This window comes from Pelophylax lessonae (assembly GCF_965119305.1).
Source record: "Pelophylax lessonae genome assembly, chromosome: 2".
Classification (NCBI taxonomy): Eukaryota; Metazoa; Chordata; class Amphibia; order Anura; family Ranidae; genus Pelophylax; species Pelophylax lessonae.
In genome coordinates, this window is record NC_138769.1 from 656,952,571 (window position 1) to 656,972,476 (window position 19,906).

A 19,906-nucleotide genomic window follows, 5' to 3' on the forward strand; every position below is an offset into this window, starting at 1 on the left:
GGAGAATGACAGGCAGCTTGTTTACACTAGCTGCCTGACTTTCTCCCTCTCCCCCGACGATCGCCGAGTGAGCGGCGGACAACGGGTCACACGCGCGGGGGGGTCCGTGACCGCGCGGGAGAGGGAGCGCGCCTCCGGCGGCGCGCGCTCGCTCCCCAGACCCTCCCAGGCTAGTGACGTTAATTAACGTCACTCTGCCTGGCAGGGGCTGACCGCCGCAGTAAATTTACTTGCGGCGGTCGGCAAGCGGTTAAAGTAAAACTGAAGAAAATGTTTTTTTTTTTTTGGCTACAGTGGAGAGGGATTCGGACATCTGTCATTTTTTTTTTCTACTGCTTCCTATGCCCCCTTAGGGATATTAACCCTCTCTGTTTGTCCTGTTTACTGTTGTAATCCAAAGTACAGTAAAACTGAAAAAAAAAACATTTTTTTTTTAATTTGTCCCCAGAAAATTAATAGAGGGAAATTTTCCAATGGGGGCACTAGTTATGGCGACAAAAAGGGTTTCCCTCACATTGGAGGGATTTCCTCTCACTTCCTGTTTGGGCTGTGGGGCGTTAAGTAAAGGTAAATCTCCCCAATGAGACACAGATGGAAAAAAAAACCCTGACATGGATTATAATCCTCCCTTACTCTATCCAAAATGAAAAATGTTTTGCCATGTGTTTTACTTTACCTGCTGCATCTACTGTATATACACTAAATTGACATTGTTAGCTTTGTCTCTCTTTTAATAACATATGTTAAAGCCGAACTCAGGGCAAATAGCTAAATACACATGTGAAATCTATATATAAAAGAGTTATTATTATTATACAGGATTTATATAGCGCCAACAGTTTGCGCAGCGCTTTACAATGTGAAGGAAGACAATACAGTTCAAAACAGGAGGAACTAGAGGGCCCTGCTCGTTAGAGCTTACAATCTAGAAGGGAGGGTCAAGTGAAACAAAAGGCAATAACTGTGGGGGATGGGTTTATGGAGAAAAGGAGGTACATTTGTTAGGGGTTGGTAGGATAGGCTTCTCTGAAGAGGAGGGTTTTCAGAGATCGCCTAAAAGCTAATAGAGTGGGGGATAATCGGACAGATAAGGGTAAGGAGTTCCATAGGATTGGAGAGGCTCTGGAAAAGTCCTGGAGGCGAGCATGGGAGGAGGTGATGAGTGAGCTAGAGAGCAGGAGGTTTTGAGAAGAACGAAGAGAGCGATTAGGTTGGTATTTTGAGATGAGGCTGGTGATGTAGCTGGGGGCTAGGCTGTGGATTGCTTTGTAAGATGTTGTAAGTATTTTGAATTTAATTCGTTGGGTGAGCGGAAGCCAGTGGAGGGCTTGACAGAGAGGAGCGGCGGACACTGAGCGATTGGTGAGGTGGATGAGTCTGGCGGCAGCATTCATGATGGATTGAAGGGGGGATAGCCTGTGTAGAGGTAAGCCAATGAGAAGGGAATTGCAGTAGTCGAGGCGCGAGATGACCAGGGAGTGAACTAGGAGTTTTGTTGTGTCTTTGGTTAGAAAGGGGCGTATTTTGGAGATGTTGCGGAGGCTGAGGCGGCAAGATTTGGAGAGCGATTGGATGTGGGGTTTGAAGGAGAGTTCAGAGTCCAGGACAACACCTAAGACCTTTGCATGTGGGGATGGGCTGATGGTAATGCCATTGATATTGACGGAGAAATCAGGGGAAGGGGCACGCGGTGGAGGAAAAATTATAAGTTCGGTTTTGGATGGATTTAGTTTGAGGAAGTGGTGAGACATCCAGACCGATATATCTGATAGTAAATTAGTGATGCGTGAGGAGACTGAGGGAGAGAGCTGAGGAGTGGATAGGTAGATTTGGGTATCGTCAGCGTAGAGGTGGTATTGGAAGCCGTGGGAGGCTATCAACTGACCTAGAGAGGAGGTGTAGATTGAAAATAGGAGGGGTCCAAGAACAGAGCCTTGGGGGACTCCAACAGAGAAGGGAAGAGGAGAGGAGGAAGTAGAATTGTAGGTAACGCTGAAGGTGCGGTTAGATAAGTAAGAAGATAACCAGTGAAGAGTACAGTCATGGAGACCAAAGGCATGGAGTTTTTTGAGGAGGAGGGGATGGTCAACCGTATCAAAGGCAGCAGAAAGGTCCAGAAGTAGGAGTACAGAATAGTGTCCATTGGTTTTGGCCGTTAGCAGATCGTTTGTCAGCTTCAGGAGTGCAGTTTCAGTGGAGTGTTGAGGCCGAAATCCAGACTGAAGAGGATCAAGGAGGCTATTCTCGGCAAGGTGGTCGCACAGTCGGTTGTAGACTAGACGTTCGAGGAGTTTGGATGAAAAGGGGAGCAAGGAAATAGGGCGTAGGTTGTTCAGATCGGTTGGGTCCAGTGAGGGCTTTTTAAGTATGGGGCTGACTAATGCATGTTTTAGAGAGTTGGGGAAGATGCCAGAAGAGAGGGAGAGATTGAAGATGTGGGTTAGAGAGTGTAGAATAGGGCCAGAAGGTGAACGTAGAATTTGCGAGGGAACAGGATCCAGAGGGCAGGTTGTTAAGTGGACGTTAGCAAGTAGTTTAGCAACCTCGTCTGTAGTGGCGGGGTTGAATGAGGGAAGTAATGATCGCACTTGTGGGCGTGAAGCATAAGGCATGGAGGAAGGTATCTGAACAGCAACAATCTCCTTACGAATTGTGTCAATCTTCTGTTTGAAGTGGTTGGCAATCTCCTGGGCGGTGAGTGAGTCAGTGGGAGGGGGTAGTGGAGGACGGAGTAGAGAGTTAAAGGTAGCGAAGAGTTGCCGGGGGCGTGATGACAGGCTGTTAATGAGAGTGATAAAATAGGTCTGTTTGGCAGTGTGGAGACTGGAATTGTATTTTTGGAGGGCGGATTTATATTGGTTGAAATCCTTCTGAGACCGAGTCTTACGCCATAGGCGCTCAAGAGCACGGCTATGCTTTTTCAGACTTCTAGTGTTATCGGTTTGCCAAGGTTGAAGGGGTCGGGGCCTGATTCGGTGTGTGGTGAGGGGGGCCAATGTGTCCAGGGAGGCTAAGAGTGAAGTGTTGTAGACAGAAGTGGCTAGGTTGGTGCAGGACAGGGATGCAATATTGTCATAGAGGTGGCCGGTAGCAGAGTAGAGAAGAGAAGGGTTGAGATGGCGTAGGTTTCTGCGGGTAACTGTACGGTAGCTGGAGGGAGAGGAGGTGGAGTAGAGGGAGAGAGTGAAACTAATAAGGTAGTGATCAGAGAGAGGGAAAGGATTGTTGGAAAGGTTGTGCGGGGTGCATAGGTGGGAGAAAACAAGGTCAAGGATATTGCGAACGCAGTGTACCTCAAATGAGGAGAGTGACAGAGAGGGAGGCGGCTGAAGTACCTGAAAGGAGCTATGTGGGGCTAGAAGGATCCCGACACCCCCTCCCTTGCGTCCGTTGGGTCTAGGGGAGTGAGTCCATAGAAGACCACCTTGGGATAGGGCAGCAGAAGACGCAGTGTCGGATTCGTGCAGCCAGGTTTCGGTGATGGCGAGTAGATTAAATGAGTTAGCGATGAAAAGGTCATGGAGAGAGGTGAGTTTATTACAGACGGAGCGGGCGTTCCAAAGGGCGCAAGAGAAAGGGAGTCCGGTTTTGGGAAGAAGAGAGGTTGGAACTAGATTGTGCTGACTGCGACTGCAGCCAGAGGGTGTAGGGTACGTGGTGTATTGAGCATGGGTAGATGAAGGCCCAGGGTTTGGGGATATGTCTCCAGAGGCCAGGAGAAGCAGAAAGGTGAGGGTGGTAATATGAGAGTGTGATTTATATGAGGGGACATGCCCCAGTTTCCTGGAGGATTTGTGTGCATGTGGATTTAGAAGTAGCAGGAGATGGTGAGTGCAGTAATAAGGTGAGGACAGAAGTGAGGGTGATATATATAAGATGTGGGGTGAAGTAGAGAGAATTTAAGGATGGAGGATAGGGCAGTCAGAAGAAGTGCCAGAGAGTGCATTTTACCAGGATAGAGCTGAAGAGGTTTAAAAAAAAAAAAAAAAAAGGAGGAGATCACCTGCAGTATATGTGGTGTATATCTCAGCCTTTCCTGTGTTCCCTCACTTTGTGCATTCTCTGAAGTGCAGATTCAGAAGTGTGTCCCACTTAGCGAAATCACCCCCACTTCGAGAAGAGAGCCCCCCGAGAGCAAATGTGCCCCCCTGCACACGTGCCTTCCCCAAGTGATGTGCTGATTTTATACTATTAGACCTGGGGTGGGGGCTTATCCAATTAGTAATCAGGAATTGATAAATTAGGGCTGGACATATACTGCAGTTTCACTTCACAAAGATTTAAAGATAACTGGCAGATACCCCTAAAGGTTAAAGGCTATAATGGTTGTAAATTTAAGGTAAGAAAACATAGGAGGGATAGGCTACGGATGGATAAGCAAGTAAGCATACCACATAAACTGTATAGAAAACGCAGGGTACAGGAATATTTAGTTTGGGTTGCAATCCTAGATGGACATACCACATAAACTGTATAGAAAACGCAGGGTACAGGAATATTCAGTTTGGGTTGCAATCCTAGATGGACATACCACATAAACTGTATAGAAAACTCAGGGTACAGGAATATTCAGTTTGGGTTGCAATCCTAGATGGACATACCACATAAACTGTATAGAAAACGCAGGGTACAGAATATTCAGTTTGGGTTGCAATCCTAGATGGACATACCACATAAACTGTATAGAAAACGCAGGGTACAGGAATATTCAGTTTGGGTTGCAATCCTAGATGGACATACCACATAAACTGTATAGAAAACGCAGGGTACAGGAATATTCAGTTTGGGTTGCAATCCTAGATGGACATACCACATAAACTGTATAGAAAACGCAGGGTACAGGAATATTCAGTTTGGGTTGCAATCCTAGATGGACATACCTGTGAAGAGATAGAAGAAGGTTTTCAGATGACACATTGAGATTATCTATGCAGATTCAGAAGTGTGTCCCACTTAGCGAAATCACCCCCACTTCGAGAAGAGAGCCCCCCGAGAGCAAACGTGCCCCCCCTTTTTGCGAATTACTCCACCACTCAGCACTGACCTGAACTTTGTCTGCTGCAGTTTCACTTACAGGTCTCTTCCCCATCCTCATCCTCTGACAGGACAGAAAAAGAAGCCGTAACTGATAAGCTTATCTTTCTGTCTCTGTTCTTTTGTATCAGCATTTATTTTTTTTGAGTACTGTAGCACACCAATAATAACTATGTAGGTACTTACACGGTTGGTCAAAAAGAAATGACTTTTAATGCTATATTAATGCATACCAAGCTGCATTCATTTGTGTATTTTAGATCTGCCTAGAGTTCAACTTTAAAATCTACTGTGAAAAATGACTAGTTTCCATTAATTTCCCATAGAAAATGTTATTCCCCCTCTCAACATTTTCTTTCTCTTTTTTGTTTGTCCTGGTTTCAAGGAAACCAAATGTGTGTATTATTCAGTTTTTGCTTTTTTTTTTTACTAAATCTATACAGTAATTTGATCCCCTGCAGATTTTGTAAGTTTGACCACTTACAAAGAAATGAAGGATCTATAATTTGTATCATGGGTGTATTTTAAATGATAGAGAAAGAATATCAACCAAAAATCCAAAAAAACCATATGTTACAAATGTTACAAATTGAGTTGCAGTTCAGTGAGTAAAATAAGTATTTAATCCCCTACTAATCAACAATATATCTGGCTTCCACAGACTGGCTACAGTATGTGCTCATGTGGTACACAGGTTAGTCCTGTGAATTTAGAAAGGTGCTCCTAACAACAACTCGTTATAGAAACCTGTCCACAGAATCTCTTTCTTCCATTCACACCTCACCATGATGGGCAAGACCAAAGACATCAGGACAAGATTGTAGACCTGTGCAAGGCTGGAATGGGCTACAAGACCATCAACAAGACGCTTGGTGAGAAGGAGACAACCAGGGCCAGATTAACGTAGGGGCTATTGGAGCTGCAGCTCCAGGCCCCCACCCTAATATAGGCCCAGTAGGGGCAGATGACTATTCAGCTCAAGGCCAGTAGGGGGCCACATGAAAGGCTCCCGCCACATCCTGCAGCAGGGGAAATATGACAGTTGGGGGTTTATCAGTGCAGTGGTGGGGGTAGTTACAAGCACCAATCTCCCTCTTTGACTCTCCATGAAGCAGCTGAAAGCTGCTTCTCCTCCTCTCCCTCCCGGGGCTTTCAGCTGCTTTCTTTGTGAGCCATAGAGGGAGATCAGTGCTTATAATTGCCCCCCCCCCCTGCACCATTAACCCCAGACTGTCAATCAGATTCCCCCTGCTCTCTCGGTACTGATCCTTAATGATCACTGACTGTGTTCTTTCATACCTGAAGCCCTGAACCACCAAAATCCTCAGCACCAGGCCCATGATGTTCTTAATCCAGCCCTGGAGACAACTGTTGGAGCGTTTATTCACAAATGGAAGAAATAATTGCCCATGCAATATTTCACCTCATGGGGTAAGAATGATCATGAGAAAAGTAAGGGATCAGCCCAGAACTACATGGGAGGAGCTTGTGAATGATCTCAAGGCAGTTGGGACCACAGTCACCAAACAAATCATTGGTAACATAATATGCGGCCATGGATTTAAATCCTGCAGTGCCCACAAGGACCTCCTCCTCGAAGAAGGAACATGTACAGGCCCATGTCTGAAGTTTGCGAATAAACATCTAAATGATTCAGCAAAGGATTGGGAGAAAGTGATGTGGTCAGATAAGACCAAAATTGTGCTCTTTGGTACTAACTCAACTCACCGTGTTTGGAGAAAGAAAAATGCTGACTTTGACCCTAAGAACATCAGCCCTACATTTAAGCACGAAGATGGAAACATTATGCTTTGAGGTTGTTTCTCTGCTTAACCACTTGCCGACCGCCGCACGACTATCTACGTCGGCGGTCAGCCCCTCACAGGCAAAGTGACGTAGGTCTACGTCACTAGCTTGTGAGGGTCTCGGGAGCGAGCGCGCGCCCCCGGAGGCGCGCTCCCGCTCCCGAGTGGTCACGGACCCCCCCGCGCGTGTGACTGGCGGACCCGATGTCCGCCGGCCACTCTGCGATCGGCGGGGGAGAGGGAGAAAGTCAGGCAGCTTGTGTAAACAAGCTGCCTGTCATTCTCCTCGCTGTATGAGAGCTGATCATCTGGATCTACTATGTAGATCCGTTGATCACTCTGCATACAGCTGAAGCCCCAGCCAATCACAGTTAGAATCACGCCCCTAGGGACACACACAGCCCCTCCCTCTCAAATAAAGTTAACCCCTTCACTACCAGTGTATTTTTACAGTAACAGTGCATATGTATAGCACTGATTACTGTAGAAATGTCACTGGTAACCCCAAAAGTGTCAAAAATGTCAGTCAAGGGTCCGATCTGTCCGCCGCAATGTCGCAGTACCGCAAAAAAAATCGCAGATCGCCGCCATTACGCGTTAAAAAAAAAAACAACAAAAATGACAAAAATCTTTCCCTTAGTTAGTAAACGCAATAACTTTTGCGCAAACCAATCAAAATACGCTTTTTGCGATTTTTTTTACCAAACATAGGTAGCATAAAACAAATTGGCCGAAAATTTTAAAAAATTTTGATTTTTACATTTTTTTTGGGGGGAATTTCATATAAAAAAAAGGGAAAAATATTGCTATTTTTGCAAAATGGACGCTCTTTTTTTGTTTATAGCGCGTGATCAAAAAATCGCACAGGTGATCAAATACCGCCAAAAGAAAGCTCTGTTTGTGGGAAAAAAAGGACGCCAAATTCGTTTAGGTACAGCGTCGCACGACCGCGCAATTCTCCGTTAAAGTCACGCAGTGCCGAATCGCAAAATACCCCCTGGTCGGAATGGGGGTAAAATCTTCCGGGGCTTAAGTGGTTAAGGTACAGGCCAACTTTGCCACATTGAGGGGCCAATGAACGGGGCCATGTATTGTAAAATCTTGGATGAGAACCATCTTCCCTCAGCCAGAACACTGAAGATGGTCAGGGATAGTCTTTCAGCATGACAATGACCCAAAACATGCCACCAAGGCAACAAAGGAATGGGTCAAGAAGAAGCACGTTAAGGCCATGGAATTTATGGAGGGAGCTGAAACTTTGAGTTGCCAATCGACAGCCAAGAAACCTTAATGATTTAGAGAAGATATGTGAAGAAGAGTGGACCAAAATCCCTCCTGAGATGTGTACAAACCTGGTAACCAACGACAAGAAATGTCTTACTTCTGTGCTTACCAACAAGGGTTTATCCATCAAGTACTAAGTCATGTTTTGCTTGGGGATCAAATACTTTTTTTACTCATTGAACTGAAAATTAATTTATAACATTTTGTATTGTGTTTTTCCTGGAATTTTGGTTGATATTCTGTCTCTATCATTTAAAATACACCAATGATATAAATGATAGACCCTTCATTTCTTTGTAAGTGGGCAAACTTACAAAATCTGCAGGGGATCAAATAATTTGTTTCCCCACTGTATACTTGTCTATATATTTAATTTATGGCACATTCCTGATAAGTCTTATAATGGGTAACATATAGTACACACTGAGCCTTTATAAAGCCACAAGGAGATATTCCTCACTTTTCAGCTGTCTGACTGCAAAAACATTTAAGCCCAACTCCAACCACAACAAAAAAAATACCCTTGTGCAATCTCCCACTTTGCAAGGGTTAAATATTAATTGCGGGAAAGGCAGAATTGCTTTCCTTTTTTCTCAGGGTTCCTCCAGTAGTGTGACTGGTTCTTCCTGCAGCTTCCTCTGTAAGCTACTGGTCCTGATTGCATGCCTGCCCCACCATGTACAGTGCAGGGTTAATAGGCCTGCATTGTACATGATGATGTAGAGTGACTGCCCACATTCCAGAGCTTTGATGAGAAAAGCAAAGTACAGGATTAGGGAGACTAGTAAGTAATGTAGCTTATTCTTGATTTAACAAGCCTTTAAAGGAGTTGTAAAATCCCAAGGTTTTTCAACTTGGTGCATTCTATGCATTAAAGTGATAAACCTTCTTGGTTGCAGCTGACCCCCTGTTATTCTTATCTGAACCTGAATGTTCCAGCGACGGGCACGAGCCCAGCAGCTTCAGTTGCTGTCTCGGGTCCTCATTGGATAGATTGATAGCAGCAGGAGCCATTGGCTCCCGCTGCTGTCAATCAAATTCAGTGACGCGGGGGGCGGGGCTGAGTCTTGCTGTCTGTGTCAATGGATGCAGCAGCGGGACACGTGAGCACACCCGTGGAAAGCGTCTCTCTGTGGGGGCACTCAATGAAGAGGAGGAGCCAGGAGCGCCGTCAGGGCACCCAAGAAAAGGAGGATCGGGGCTGCTCTGTGCAAAACCCTTGAACAGAGCAGGTAAGTATAACATGTTTGTTATTAACCACTTAAGGACCGCCCACCATACATATACTGCGGCAGGGCAGCCCTTAAGCGCAAAATCACGTATATATGTACGTGATTTTGCTTTAAGGCTCTAGGGGGTGCTCCCGCTGTGCTTAGATGCGATTGTCAAGGAGACTTACAGAACAGCTGTCTGCCTATGTAAACAAGGCAGACGGCTGTTCTGTCAGACAGGAAGGGAGAGATTGCGTGTTCTAGTAATCAGGAACACAGATCTCTCTCTTACTGTAGTCAGTCCACTCCCCACACAGTTAGAAAACATTCTTTAGGAACAAACCTAACCCCTTGATTGCCCCTGATGTTAACCCCTTCCCTGCCAGTGTCATTTAGCCTCGGTTCACATTTATGCGATGCGGGAAGGCTGCGAATCCGCAGCCTGTTCCCGCATCGCACACGCACCCCCGGCAGTTCACACTGCCATATGCGATACGCTGGGGGTGTCAATGTAATGTTAACGACACCCCCAGTTTGATCGCATATCGCAGTGCGATCGTGCAGTTCGCACAGGATCTGATCGCACAAGTGTGAACCGCTGTGCGATCTGATCCTGATGCGGCTGCCAAAAAGGGTCCCTGTGCGTGTTTGCTGCGGCTGCGGTGCGAATTTAGCCATACAAACTGTATGGCTAAACTCGCACCGCACAGCCGATCGCATGTAATGTCGGAGCAGTGCGCACCGACATTACATGCGAACTCCGCACACGCACAAGTGTGAACCGGGGCTTATACAGTAACAGTGCATATTATTTAGCATTGATCACTGTATTGGTGTCACTTAAAGTCCCCCTAAAATCGCTGATCGCCGCCATTACTAATAAAAACAATAAAATAAAAAATCTATCCTTTTTTTTTTTTTTTTTTTTTTTACCAAAAATATGTAGCCGCATACAAATTGGCCTAAACTGATATAGAAATGCAATTTTTTTTTTTTTTTTATTGAGAATGTTTTATAGCAGAAAGTAAAAAATAGTGGGGTTTTTTTTCAAAATTGTCAGGCTTTTTTTCTTTACAGGGAGTGCAGAATTATTAGGCAAATGAGTATTTTGACCACATCAAACTCTTTATGCATGTTGTCTTACTCCAAGCTGTATAGGCTCGAAAGCCTACTACCAATTTAGCATATTAGGTGATGTGCATCTCTGTAATGAGAAGGGGTGTGGTCTAATGACATCAACACCCTATATCAGGTGTGCATAATTATTAGGCAACTTCCTTTCCTTGGGCAAAATGGGTCAAAAGAAGGACTTGACAGGCTCAGAAAAGTCAAAAATAGTGAGATATCTTGCAGAGGGATGCAGCACTCTTAAAATTGCAAAGCTTCTGAAGCGTGATCATCGAACAATCAAGCATTTCATTCAAAATAGTCAACAGGGTCGCAAGAAGCGTGTGGAAAAACCAAGGCGCAAAATAACAGCCCATGAACTGAGAAAAGTCAAGCGTGCAGCTGCCAAGATGCCACTTGCCACCAGTTTGGCCATATTTCAGAGCTGCAACATCACTGGAGTGCCCAAAAGCACAAGGTGTGCAATACTCAGAGACATGGCCAAGGTAAGAAAGGCTGAAAGACGACCACCACTGAACAAGACACACAAGCTGAAACGTCAAGACTGGGCCAAGAAATATCTCAAGACTGATTTTTCAAAGGTTTTATGGACTGATGAAATGAGAGTGAGTCTTGATGGGCCAGATGGATGGGCCCGTGGCTGGATTGGTAAAGGGCAGAGAGCTCCAGTCTGACTCAGACGCCAGCAAGGTGGAGGTGGAGTACTGGTTTGGGCTGGTATCATCAAAGATGAGCTTGTGGGGCCTTTTCGGGTTGAGGATGGAGTCAAGCTCAACTCCCAGTCCTACTGCCAGTTTCTGGAAGACACCTTCTTCAAGCAGTGGTACAGGAAGAAGTCTGCATCCTTCAAGAAAAACATGATTTTCATGCAGGACAATGCTCCATCACACGCGTCCAAGTACTCCACAGCGTGGCTGGCAAGAAAGGGTATAAAAGAAGAAAAGCTAATGACATGGCCTCCTTATTCACCTGATCTGAACCCCATTGAGAACCTGTGGTCCATCATCAAATGTGAGATTTACAAGGAGGGAAAACAGTACACCTCTCTGAACAGTGTCTGGGAGGCTGCGGTTGCTGCTGCACGCTATGTTGGTGGTGAACAGATCAAAACACTGACAGAATCCATGGATGGCAGGCTTTTGAGTATCCTTGCAAAGAAAGGTGGCTATAATGGTCACTGATTTGTTTTTGTTTTGGTTTTGAATGTCAGAAATGTATATTTGTGAATCTTGAGATGTTTTATTGGTTTCACTGGTAAAAATAAATAATTGAAATGGGTATACTGTATATTTGATTTTGGTTAAGTTGCCTAATAATTATGCACAGTAATAGTCACCTGCACACATAGATATCCCCCTAAAATAGCTAAAACTAAAAACAAACTAAAAACTACTTCCAAAAATAGTCAGCTTTGATATTAATGAGTTTTTTGGGCTCATTGAGAACATGGTGGTTGTTCAATAATAAAATTAATCCTCAAAAATACTCATTTGCCTAATAATTCTTCACTCCCTGTATAGCGCAAAAAATAAAACTGCAGAGGTGATTAAATACCATCAAAAGAAAGCTCTATTTGTGGGGAAAAAAAGGACATCAATTTTATCTGGGTACAGCGTTGCACGACTGCGCAATTGTCAGTTAAAGCAAAGCAGTGCCATATCGCAAAAAATGGCCTGGTCATTAAGGGGGTAAAACCTTCCGGGGCTGAAGTGATTAAAAAAAAAAAACTTTACAATCACTTTAACCCTTGCAGCTCAGAGGAGCCTACTACAAGGGTATTTTTTTGGTGCCCAGAGCTGGGCTTTAGGCCCCTTTCACACTTGTACGATTTGAAAGTCGCTTGATTTTGCGGCAGCTTTACTGTGATTTTGATGCGATTTTGACTGGGCTTGAAGCAATGCCTATGTCTTTGGACCTCAAAACGCATTAAAATCGGGCCAAAGTAGTGCAGGGACTACTTTGAAGTTGCTGCAACTTTAAGTTGCGCATATATGAATGGGTATCCTTGGAAAACATGGTGAACGACATGTCGTGCAACTCTGCTGTCCAAAGTTGCATGACAAGTTGCACAAGTGTGAAAGGGGCTTTAATGACTTTACCAGTTAATATTTTTTAAATCTGAATAACTCCTGTTAACTTTCTAATTACATTTATCTTCAGACTTTGAGCAAGCATTTGCCTTTCTCCAAGCAAGTGGATGTTTTGCTGATTTTATGAATGGAACAATAGGTAAAAATGTATATAGTGTATATTTTTATATATTCTGTAGAAATGTGTTCTGTGTATATAACAAAGGAACCATCATTAAAGGTGCTATTGGATTTAACTGAATAGGTTCCACTAACAAAGGATTTAACTGAATAGGTTCCACTAATAGAGTATGTTTTCTTCAAAATGAAGTAGGGACAGTGTGTTAGTGAGGTGGAAGCACTGTTTATATTTTCGTTAATGACTGTCATAGATTTCCAAGGGTAGATAGATGTACATGTCCCAGGGCCTAGCAAGCACATAACGCAAATTCTAAGTAACCACTTGTGGACCGCCCCGTAGCAGATATACTGCTATAGGGAGGCCGTTCTGTGCAGTGATTCTGCACCTCAGCCTAGGGATTGCACTGCTTCTGCTGTAATTACTCACTGCAGGAGCCGATCTGTGGGTCCTGGACAATGGATACCCACCGATCGTCGGGCGGACACAGAGCAGAGCTCTGCCTGAGTGAACAAGGCAGAGCTTCGTTCTGACAGAGGGAGGTGATGGATTTTAGGTCTCTGCAAAGCAGGGAATAAAATCCATCACTTCCCCTAGTAAAAGCAGAACATACAGTACACACAAACACTGGTTAGCACACAGTGAATACCAAAGCACTGGCTAGGCACACATTTAACCCTTTGATCGCCCTAGATATTTAACCCCTTCCCAGCCAGTGTCATTAGTACAGCAACAGTGCATATTTTTAGCACTGATCAATGTATTAGTATCAATGCCCGATTGCTTGCTGCAATATTGCAGTCCCGCTGTAAGTCTCCCATTTGCCGCCATTACTAGTATAAAAATAAATTAAGGTAAAAAAAAATTCCAGTATAAATACCATTGTTTGTAGACAGCATAACTTTTGCACCAACCAATCAATATACACTGTTTGGGGTTTTTTGTTTTTTTTAACAAAAATATGTGGCAGAGTACATATTGGACTAAATATATGAAGACATTTTTATTTTTTTTTTATTTTTATTTGGATATGTTTTAAAGCAGAAAGTAAAAAAATATATATATATTTTTTTTAATTATTTTTGTTTATAGTAAAAATGTATATAGTGTATATTTTTATATATTCTGTAGAAATGTGTTCTGTGTATATAACAAAGGAACCATCATTAAAGGTGCTATTGGATTTAACTGAATAGGTTCCACTAACAAAGGATTTAACTGAATAGGTTCCACTAATAGAGTATGTTTTCTTCAAAATGAAGTAGGGACAGTGTGTTAGTGAGGTGGAAGCACTGTTTATATTTTCGTTAATGACTGTCATAGATTTCCAAGGGTAGATAGATGTACATGTCCCAGGGCCTAGCAAGCACATAACGCAAATTCTAAGTAACCACTTGTGGACCGCCCCGTAGCAGATATACTGCTATAGGGTGGCCGTTCTGTGCAGTGATTCTGCACCTCAGCCTAGGGATTGCACTGCTTCTGCTGTAATTACTCACTGCAGGAGCCGATCTGTGGGTCCTGGACAATGGATACCCACCGATCGTCGGGCGGACACAGAGCAGAGCTCTGCCTGAGTGAACAAGGCAGAGCTTTGTTCTGACAGAGGGAGGTGATGGATTTTAGGTCTCTGCAAAGCAGGGAATAAAATCCATCACTTCCCCTAGTAAAAGCAGAACATACAGTACACACAAACACTGGTTAGCACACAGTGAATACCAAAGCACTGGCTAGGCACACATTTAACCCTTTGATCGCCCTAGATATTTAACCCCTTCCCAGCCAGTGTCATTAGTACAGCAACAGTGCATATTTTTAGCACTGATCAATGTATTAGTATCAATGCCCGATTGCTTGCTGCAATATGGCAGTCCCGCTGTAAGTCTCCCATTTGCCGCCATTACTAGTATAAAAATAAATTAAGGTAAAAAAAAATTCCAGTATAAATACCATTGTTTGTAGACAGCATAACTTTTGCACCAACCAATCAATATACACTGTTTGGGGTTTTTTTTTTTTTACCAAAAATATGTGGCAGAGTACATATTGGACTAAATATATGAAGACATTTTTATTTTTATTTGGATATGTTTTATAGCAGAAAGTAAAAAAATATATATATTTTTTTTTTAATTATTTTTGTTTATAGCGCAAAAAATAAAAAACGCAGAGGTGATTAAATACCACCAAAATAAAGCTCTATTTATGGGGAACAAAATGCCATAATTTTTTGGTGGGTACAGCATAGCATGACCACTCAATTGTCAGTTAAAATAACACAGTGCCTTATCACAAAAAATTACCTGGTCATGAGGGGGGGAGGTAAATCGTCCAGAGGTCAAGTGGTTAATAGGGTTATAGATTATAAAAAAACTACTCTTTTCAGTTTAAAGTATTAGAAGGAACAGACAAATGACTGTGTGACAATAATTCCTGAAGGACCATATTGATACTTAAATGTTATTTGTTTTTTTTATAATGTAATTTTTGTCATGCATTTTACATGCATTTTTATGCACTTCCATAGACTTTGGGCCAGAAAACGCAGGTAAATGCATATATTATTAGACATGCTCCATTTTTACAACACAACTCAATGAAGAACGCATGCGCTATATTATCAAAACTTTAATGGCATCCCAGTCTTAGTCTGTAGGGTTCAATATTGAGTTGGCCCACCCTTTGCAGCTAGAACAGCTTCAACTCTCTGGGAAGGCTGTCCACAAGGTTTAGGACTGTGTCCATGGATTAAATCATTTGGCGAAGGGGGAATTATGGTGTGGGGTTGTTTTTCAGGGGTTGGGCTTGGCCCCTTAGTTCCAGAGAAGGGAACTCTTAAGGCGTCAGCATACCAAGACATTTTGGCCAATTTCATGCTCCCAACTTTTTAGGAACAGTTTGGGGATGGCCCCTTCCTGTTCCAACAGGTCTGGGCACCAGGGCACAAAGTAAGGTGTGTGTATGGGATTGTTTGACCATTCTTCAGGAAGCGCATTTGTGAGGTCAGGCACTGATGTTGGACGAGAAGGCCGGGCTCGCAGTCTCTGCTCTAATTCATCCCAAAGGTGTTCTATCGGGTTGAGGTCAGGACTCTTTGCAGGCCTATCAATTTCCCCAAACTCGCTCACCCATGTTTCTATGGACCTTACTTTGTGCCCTGGTGCCCAGTCCTGTTGGAACAGGAAGGGGCCATCCCCAAACTGTTCCTAAAAAGTTGGGAGCATGAAATTGGCCAAAATGTCTTGGTATGCTGACGCCTTAAGAGTTCCCTTCTCTGGAACTAAGGGGCCAAGCCCAACCCCTGAAAAACAACCCCACTCCATAATTCCCCCTTCGCCAAATGATTTAATCCATAGACACACTCCTAAACCTTGTGGACAGCCTTCCCAGAAGAGTTGAAGCTGTTATAGCTGCAAAGGGTGGGCCAACTCAATATTGAACCCTACAGACTTAGACTGGGATGCCATTAAAGTTCATGTGTGTGTAAAGGCAGGCGTCACAATAGTTTTGGTAATATGTTGTATGTGAACAGCCTTATTGGAAACAATGTATTTTCATGATACATGTGTTTTTATGCACTGCAAAACACATGTAAAAGCGCACAGGTGTGAACCCGGCCTTTAGCTTTACTACTGCATCAGATTTTCAGCTGAATGTCTTAGACCTTCTATACTTTTTATTACAAATATGAAACCCCTTGGGTTCAGAATATGCAAAATCTGGCCAAGCGACATTGTCAATCCCACAAACAGGGTAGGCTGATGAGTTCTGCAGTCAGTGTTGTTCTGCAGCCAAGATGGATATTTCAGGTTTGATAGATGCTGAAGCTTGAGACCATGTTTTGGCTTTGTATATTTCTTAGAGAAGTGTTCAGAATTATGTGTTTAGTTCCTGGATCTGCACACCAGCTATTATGAGGGGTCTCATTCTCCCTGTTGGATCCTTTATTTTATCTTATGAAGAATGCAACAGCTGAGTTAGACAAATGTATGCAGAAACACTGGACATTCTAAGGTGGACAGAGTCACATACCATAGCAGGTAGGTCTTGCTGTTAAAATGTCCAAGACCTATAAGAAGTCAAGAGTTGACTCAGGTTCTACCTATAAATAAAATATCAGTTTTGAATGGACAAGACAGGTTATTTAGTAGTAATTAACACACTTGTTTACTCCAACAAAACTAAAGTAAAGATTGATGGCTTCTGGCCTTCATAACTCTTTATTTTGTAAACCTTTTATTTTGAGTAAAAGATGTTAATGAGTAAAATAATTTAAAGTTAAAGTGGTTCCTTGCATTACGGTAAAAGAAAATCCTCACTTGATCCAGGGCTGGCTTTCTAAGGAGGAGGAAAGGGATAGCAGAGAAGGTGTTCTGTGATCCTTGGGGACACAAGGCAAGACTAGCAGTAGAAGAAGAACAATACTCTGTATGTGTGGTGTAGTGTTACTTGCATCCAGTAAATACCCTTCTCTGGACTGAAAAAGTCAGAATTACAGAGGTTACAAAGGTTTTGGTGGTTTTATTTTGTATCCAAAATCAAATAAAAACAACAGTTAATGTTATAGTGTATTTATTTCACAGATGACCAGGCAAAGAACAATTCCAGGACTACAAGAAGAGAGACATACAATGAAAGTGATTCAGATAGTGTTTGTTCTTGTACAGAAGTAGAAGACCAAGGAGAAATCACAAGAGATGAATACCCTGACAGGATGGACTCTCAATCACCTGAATCATCCCAAATCAGCAACAAAGTAGGGCAATGTACCAGAGATGAAGACCATACTAAAGTGGAAACTGAATTGTCCAAAACATCTTCATTGTCAGTAAACAGCAAAGTAAAGACAAGCTCTAGAGAGGAAGATCAAAATGAAATGCAAAGTGAATTGTTTGAATCATCTTTAGAGAGCAACAGGAAAGAGGAAAGCTCTAGAGGCAAGGACCATGATGATATGCAAAGTGAATTGTCTGAATCATGTTCAGAGAACAGCAGGAAAGAGGAAAGCTGTAGAGACGAGGACCGTGATGATATAGAAAGTATATTGTCTCAATCATCTTTAGAGAGCAACAGGAAAGAGGAAAGCTCTAGAGGTGAGGACCATGATGATGATATACAAAGAGAATGGTGTGAATCATGTTCACAGAGCAGCAGGAAAGCGGAAAGCTTTAGAGGTGAGGGCTATGGTATACAAAGTGAATTGGGTGAATCCTCTTCAGAGAGAAGCAGAAAAAAGCAAAGCCCTGAAGGTGAAGACCTAGACAGAATGGAAATAGACTCTCCTGCAGCTTCTCTATTTTCACTTTCCGCAAGCAGCACAAGTGATGTGGTTCTGCCTGAGTCCGCCTCTCCGAGACACAGGGCTATAGAAGAAATTCAGTTAAAGACCATGAAAACAAGTTTGCGGGTTCTGAAAGTTCAATTGCATAACTTGCAGTACCAATTGCAGCAGCAACCTGAAGATGGAGATGCAGGTTTTGCCACAAACCTAATTCAGTTTCTGAGGAAAGTTCCAGAAGATAAAAAGTTGTCCACTCAAATGTCTATTCTAAATATCTTATCATCAGTTTTGGGTCAGCAGCCAATGTCTATATCAAACCCTGGCTGTGTACCACAACCGCATATAAATCCATCTTCCCCTACACTTAGTGGACAAACTCTGCCTCCTAAGCCAAAGCCATAAGCCACAAATGTATGAGACACACACTGATACATGGCTGTCACAGATACAGAACAATATATACTTTGACATAACTGTCTTAAAGATGATAATAGTAATATTGTATATGAACAGATTGTTGTCATCCAAATCTCTATGTGCTTCTATGTATATAGTATTTGTGTATGTTTTTGTTGTCTGGAGTTTTTCTTATATGGTCAGGAATACAGAACAGTCTTAAAGTGGAGTTCCACCCATTTTTGGAACTTTAGATCTTTGTAATCCCCTTTAAAATGGCTTTTACCAATGGAAACTTTTTTTTTTTTTTTTTGCTAGTAAATACCTTAATTTTGGCTTTATTCCTCCTCTCCTCACTTCCTGGTCCGATCGGCGATGACGTCATTCGGCGATCTGCAGTGTCTGCTGGGATGTATTCTACTTGCAGTAGCTGTATCTGTACTGAGCCGTGCCTGCCCCGCCTCCTCTCATTGAATTGCATTGTATGAATGTATTAAGGCTGTTCTCTGCCCAGCCTCCGCCCCGCCTCCTCTCATTGAGTTGTATTGTATGAATGTATTAAGGCTGTTCTCTGCCCAGCCTCCGCCCCGCCTCCTCTCATTGAATTGCATTGTATGAATGTATTAAGGCTGTTCTCTGCCCAGCCTCCGCCCCGCCTCCTCTCATTGAGTTGTATTGAGAGGAGGCGGGGCGGAGGCTGGGCAGAGAACAGCCTTAATACATTCATACAATGCAATTCAATGAGAGGAGGCGGGGCGGAGGCTGGGCAGAGAACGGCCTTAATACATTCATACAATGCAATTCAATGAGAGGAGGCGGGGCGGAGGCGGGGCAGGCACGGCTCAGTACAGATACAGCTACTGCAAGTAGAATACATCCCAGCAGACACTGCGGATCGCCGAATGACGTCATCGCCGATCGGACCAGGAAGTGAGGAGAGGAGGAATAAAGCCAAAATTAAGGTATTTACTAGCAAAAAAAAAAAAAAAAAGTTTCCATTGGTAAAAGCCATTTTAAAGGGGATTACAAAGATCTATGTATTCCAACCTATTAAAAATGGGTGGAACTCCGCTTTAAGGCAAAATAGATGTTTCCATACAAAAAATCATAAGACCAAGACCAAGTTTCCAAGACCAAGAAAGTCAATGGGATTGCATTGGGTGAAAACTTGCATTACGTCCTTTATTATATAACGGTTCTCTATTGCTCAATCTTCTCTATCTAACTTGAGCTAACTGAGATCGGGTTTGCTGCTAAGGTTTGCTATAGGCAAAGGTACTGTTTGCACTGTTTTTAGGAGCTTAGTTGCACCAAAGGTTTTTGGTTGTTTAGTAGCATGGTATGAACACCTTACTGACTTGACTTGCATGTATTATAACAGAGAATGGAGAATATTCTCTTTCTGTCTAGCATGAACCTTTCTATTTTTTTTTTTTTTTTGGGGGGGGGGGGTTCCTTTGTTTGATAGTTTCCTCTTCTAAAAAAGCCTGCATAAACTATATTGTATCTGAATGTCTGAGTACAGTGGGAGTTTTTACATGCGGCTGAGCTGTATTGAA

General features: G+C 43.1%; 1 protein-coding gene across 1 annotated transcript in view; it reads left to right on the top strand.

Moving 5' to 3' along the window:
* Positions 1–18,364, top strand: part of LOC309548229 (uncharacterized protein) — a 287,045-nt gene extending 268,681 nt beyond the window's left edge. Inside the window, exons 35-36 of the mRNA XM_082248181.1 lie at positions 12,623–12,691; positions 17,254–18,364. Coding sequence (XP_082104307.1) covers positions 12,623–12,691; positions 17,254–18,353 — 1,169 coding nt within the window. The 3' untranslated portion in view covers positions 18,354–18,364. The remainder of the gene's footprint in view (positions 1–12,622; positions 12,692–17,253) is intronic.
* The last annotated feature ends 1,542 nt before the right edge of the window (positions 18,365–19,906 follow it).